We start from the raw sequence: 6122 nt of genomic DNA on the forward strand, positions 1-6122 counted from the left end.
TTAGTCTTTGAGCATTTTTATGAACTTTTGATAATATAAATAAGATTTAAACACTATTTAAAGTACAAGGGCTTCAAGTGAATTATTAGAAACTTAAATATTTATAATTATTTGGTTTTTGATTAATTATAGTGATCCAAAATATTTCCGGGTCGGGTTATACGCAACAAATACAGTTTCGAAAAATCCGAGATGTTACAAGGGGGTCTTCAGCGTGAGAATCAGTGATTTGATACGAGTAAGTGGTGATAAGAGGGTAAGTATGAGAGAGAGTAGAGAGAATATGATAGGAGTAAATAAATGAATAATACAGTTGGTGAAGTCCTCTTTTTATAGGCAATGCGGAAGCTTCTTTGGGGAAGCCTAAGCTTCTAAAGGGAAATGGTCAACTCCTCTTTCAGCATGTTTAGACAAGCAATACCATTTTTTGTGCAACTTGCTATCTACTTTTGTCATGCCATGTCGACGTTTGTGATTTATGGCAGGTTTCACCTTTCTCAAATTAGAGGTAACTTTTCTGAGATTTACTGTAACGTGCCTAGTCAACCTAGAAGATTTAGTGATGAAGTTTCGTGCTTTCTAGTCTAGCAGCTTGTGTTTGTTGCTTCCTAGTTTCTAAGTTTCCCTAGGTTGTGGGTGGGTAAGGGTCCCTACGCCATAACTTTTAAAAGTGATATTTTATGTTTGAGCCAAGATTATTTTAAATGATAATGTGGGACGTATGATGTAACCACACCATTCGTTAGTCTGTATGATCTTATAATTTAGACGATCTTGTACATCAGACATGTTATTGTAATCGGTTTTAACACACTATTATAACTAGTTTAGGCACATCATTATAATTGAACAACTTAAATGCTTTGTTTTAACTCTGCACAATTTAACTAGATTAATTTGATACATTGCTATAATTAGAGTGTCTAAATATAACTTTATACGTCATAGTAATAATACTTAAATTAAAGATAAAAAGTTTATCATCTTATAATTGCCAATCTTCGCGTATCTCTGCGAATCCATGTTCAGAGCTGGATGCAATGAATTCGAAGATATTATTAAAGAATATTTAATTCGGGTATTATTGGCATTTCTACTTTGTATATATTTTAATATATTTGCCTTAATTAACATATGGGAGTCACATCTAGATCAGGGTTTATTTAAACTTCCGATTTCTAGCTTGACAAATTAACAAAACAAATAAAAATTTACACATAGTATTTATGAAATTTAATATAAAAAACATTAAAATTGCTAGTTCTTGTCCTAGAGACCAACTCTTGAGTTTAGTTGTTTGGAAAATCACACTAGTAAAAAACCACTCATTTTCCTAAAAAAAAAAAATCCTATAAAATATAATTTCAATAAATTTCAGATGAATTTCCAAAATATAGTAACAATTACGACTTTTCGTTGGAAAATTGCTGTTAATTCACTCTAACAAAATTCAAATATATATATATATATATATATATATATATATATAGGGAAAGGATCAAGAGATAACTCATTAAAGAGAGAATTAGAGAACTAATAAAGAAATATCTTTAATTTAATTAAAAAAATATTTTAAATTTCCGTTTTTGCCATTATTCTTGTATTACGTTACAATTTACTCGAAAAACATAAAAAAAATAAATAAAAATAAAAAAAAACTCGTTGTAGTGCACATATGCAATACATCGACTTTTTTTTATTGCATATGTGCACTAATGTATATTTTGATATACACAATAATGTTGAATAGCATATATGCAATTTTTTGTATTGTATTAGTGCATATGTGCATTAGTGTTGTATTACGTATATACGATAGTTTGTTTCGATTACAATTATTAGTGTTTGTATTTGCATATATTCAATAGTGTGTATTGTATAATGCAATTGTGTTGTATTATATGCAATAAAACACTATCGTATAAATGCAATACACATTAGTGCACATATGCACTACATCGCCCTTTTTATTTTATTTTATTTTTTTTAGGAACAATATTATCTTATTAGAAGAAGGAAAGAAAAAAAAATCGCAAATTATTTTTAATAAAAGTTAAAAATAGTTTTTGTTAGTTCTCTTGTCCTCTCTAGATCCCACCTATATATATATATATACACACACTGGAAACACTATAAACGTAATTATTTGTGTTATCTTTAGAATTTTACATATGTTGGAAAGTTGTAACAAATTAGAAAAAATAGTTAAGAAAATAATTTAGGAACTTTGATACAGCACACCTTTGATGGAAAGAGATTAGAAATCATTCCAACATGCGCAGGCAAATCGTTGAAAAGTGTGTTTTCCAATGAAAAAAGCCATAAAAATATGACTCATTTTCTTGTAGTGTAATAGCACTTATTATCAATTAAATTACCACGGTAACATAAAGCTTTAGCCATTTTGCAATCAATGAATCTAGCAACTAGCCGATCATCCTGATACGTTATAAAAATCAAACGGTTTTATTTTATGAACCGCGAGGTGCAATAATAAACTCTGATTTCTTTTTAACAGAAGTCTTAAATTCGATTTTTGTTTCTACTAGTTTCCTACCATAACCTTCGTATAGGTCACAATCACAACTGACATGCCCATGATAAGCTTCGATGTATTTGATCCAGTTGGTTATAGCACTCACAAAATGCATAACTCATAGAGCACATGCATGAAATATTAACTTGAAACTAAATGTGGGAATAATTGAATGGATTTTAGAAATCTCTTCAATCTTGTGATAACATAATTTTAATGAATTAAAATGTGAAAATGAATCAATACTTGCAGGTTTACATGTGAAGACGTTCCATTAATGATACTCTTGATTAATTTAATTAATTTATTTAGCATCTGATCTTATATATATATATATATCCATAAATGTGGTTCACATCCCCGTCAGATTTCTTCATCCCTACCTCTTATTCATCTTCATCAACTTCATCTTCATCGTCTTCTTCTTCGTTTGCGGACTAAAAATGCTGAACGCGTGCATTCTTTTGTTAACGGCTTTCTTCTATCTTCTTACTGATGTTGAATCTTTAATTGCTTCAAGTTGGATTAGAGGTCATGCCACATTTTATGGAGGAAGTGATGCTTCGGGAACAATGGGTATGTGTTTCAATCTTTTGATTTCATAAATATAGTTTCCGTACATTATTACCAATATTAATGCTTGTATACAATGTCGGGTGGACCTTTTCGAACGCCTAAAACGAATTAAAAATTTGATACACTTGTTGAAACAAATTATTTTTTCTGCTTAGAATCCTAAATACAGGAATGCGATGAAACACATTTTTTGTTTACCATTTCTAAAAGCCACAAAATCACAATATTCCAAAACTATAATTCCAAGAGGTTGAGAGCCGATGGAGTTGTTTGTAGTCGGACAAAAAGAATTGAATGTGAATCAAACACTATAAAACTCTAAAAATGCCAGGGGCCTATATATATGGGCCCTGAAATTTATTTATTTTATACAGTCGAGCTGTCTGTGCGTGCATGAAGTATGACTGGTAAGAAACAATGCTAATATGATCTTGTTTTCTCTTAGGCGGTGCTTGTGGTTATGGTAATTTGTACTCAGCTGGATATGGCACACGAACCGCGGCACTAAGTACTGCTTTGTTCAACCAGGGTGCCGCTTGTGGCCAATGCTACAAGATTGTATGTGATCGCAAGTCTGACCCTCGATGGTGCAAGAAAGGATCTGTAACTGTTACTGCTACCAACTTTTGCCCACCAAATTTTGATGGTCCGGGAGGGTGGTGCAACCCGCCCCTCCAACATTTTGATATGGCTCAGCCTGCTTGGGAGAAGATTGGCATTTACAAAGGCGGAATAATCCCCGTTATTTATAAAAGGTATCCATTATTCTCTTTAGTGTTAGTTGTGCATATTAGTGTCATTGTTCGAATATTTATTGACTGTATCAAATAATTACTATAGATCACAGACCATTTGTAACTTGTAAATATACTTGTGAAAATACTTATATTTTGAAAACTATCATTTCATTAATGATTCTTTTTTCTACAAGAAAAACAATAGGATCAGGATATAAACATTTACAGTTTTAGCAAATTTTAAATTGTTTGAACTTTTATAATCCAGTTTTTAGCTTTACTTTATATCACTTATTATCAATAATATTACATATAAATTGACCTATTTTCACATAAATATTTTAGAAACTTTCAAGTTTACTTTAATCAATAGTATAAGTGTAAGATGTGTCACTAAAAGCATGCGTTTTGTGTTTGAATTTTTAGGGTACCGTGCAAGAGACATGGCGGAGTTAGGTTTACTGTGAACGGGCGAGATTACTTTGAGCTTGTTTCAATAACAAACGTCGGTGGAGCCGGGTCGGTTCAATTTGTTCAAGTGAAGGGGTCTAGAACCGGCTGGACACCAATGTCAAGAAACTGGGGGTCAAACTGGCAATCAAACTCGTACCTCAATGGTCAATCGCTCTCGTTCATGATCACAACTACTGATGGTGTGACAAGAACTTTCCCCAACATCGTTCCATCGAATTGGAGATTCGGGCAAACCTACTCGAGCCGAGTGCAGTTCTAAATGTATTTCAATATTTGGTGTTTGAGGTTGCGGCATGCTTACTCTTTTTAAGGAAGCACCCGTTTATGTTTTTCTAAATTTTCTTTTATTTTTTCCCTTATAATTTTTCTTTCAAAGGTACACAAATTTAGGAGTTGAACTAGCTTACTCTTATTTAAATGGTCAAGCTCGTGTATACTCCAATGTACTTAATTAACAATATAGAATAATAAAATCTCAGTTTACTGATTTGTTGAAGTATCGAATAATTATAAAGAAATTTGTGATAAATTTTACAATTTTTTTTGTCAAATGACGATGGTGATTCGGGCTTAGATGCGTGCCACATCATAGCATAAATATGTCCATATCTTAGACGATATTTCAACCGTCCATCGTTAATTTGACACTTAAGGATGGCACCAATATATTTAATGGGATACGCAACTATACAAAGAAATTGCAAATTACCCGATCAACTAAGTATGAGAGATGCATGTTTCGTTCTCACATTATTCAAATGTCAATCATACGTAAACCTTGGCTACTTAAAACATTAAATCATCAACTACTAACAGCCAAGAATGTCAAACCTTCAATAAATATATATATATATATATATATATATATATATATACATATATATATATATATATGATTGATTTCTTTTCAGAATCATTTTAAGTTTTAAGAACTCGAAAGAATTCAACATAATAATTTTTTTTAATTTTTTTACATATACGTAATATATGTAGGTTACATGTACGTAGAAAAATAACAGATTTTTTACGCACCGAGTCGGCTTTTTACATAGGTGTAACGGACGTTTAAATTAGTGTAATCACTTTATATCTTTATTCTCTCTCATACTTAGTTTTTTATCAAATTTAATCTCAACCACATAATTTAATCAATTTAATTAAATGTGTGGTTAAGAATGAAGTTTTAGTTTCTTAAAACTCAACAAAGTTTTCAAATTATCCCTCCCCTGTAGACACACACACACACACACACACACACACACACACACACACACATATATATAGGACATGAGATACACTTTCATGAAAAGTTCAAAAGCTCACTGTTAATCCATAGACCGATCGACAGTAAGGACCGAATAAAGAACTATATGCACCTCTCAGTTTTCACCAAATTATTCCTACCTCATGTTGGGTTCGTAGGCCTTGTTTGGCCATGTTTATTATAGGAAGTCAAAAGAGGAGACGGGTGTGGGCGGCTGGGCTGGTTTAGATTTCTTGTTTAATAATTTACAAACCATAGTTTAGTCTCTATTTATATCACGTCTTGTACTTGTAATCCTTTGTCACTCAATAAAGAATTCCTAGTTGTCAACCATGGACGTAGGTAAGTTTAGACCGAACCACGTCAAATCCTCGCATTCGTTTATTGTTTTCGCGTGTGTGTGTTTAGTTTCGTGTGTGCGTTAATCTTAACAAGTTGTATTAGAGCTATGACTCTCGATCGGTATCACACGAAGAACACGTAGAACCAGCTTCGTCGTCGCTGCTCAAGTGGATTGTAGGTTGCGATCCCGTTA

At 32.0% G+C, this 6122-nt stretch overlaps 1 protein-coding gene across 1 annotated transcript; it reads left to right on the forward strand.

The window, feature by feature from the left end:
- Positions 1–2946: 2946 nt before the first annotated feature.
- LOC143572091 (expansin-A11-like) lies at positions 2947–4822 on the forward strand. The gene is made up of 3 exons (XM_077057343.1): positions 2947–3112; positions 3558–3867; positions 4276–4822. The coding sequence occupies exons 1-3, from the start codon at positions 2980–2982 to the stop codon at positions 4580–4582; spliced, it is 750 nt and encodes a 249-aa protein (XP_076913458.1). The 5' UTR covers positions 2947–2979; the 3' UTR covers positions 4583–4822.
- Positions 4823–6122: the final 1300 nt, after the last annotated feature.

This window comes from Bidens hawaiensis, unplaced genomic scaffold, assembly GCF_021521415.1.
Source record: "Bidens hawaiensis isolate Kalapana, Puna unplaced genomic scaffold, B.hawaiensis_p1.1 tig00025723_1, whole genome shotgun sequence".
NCBI classification, from domain to species: domain Eukaryota; kingdom Viridiplantae; phylum Streptophyta; class Magnoliopsida; order Asterales; family Asteraceae; genus Bidens; species Bidens hawaiensis.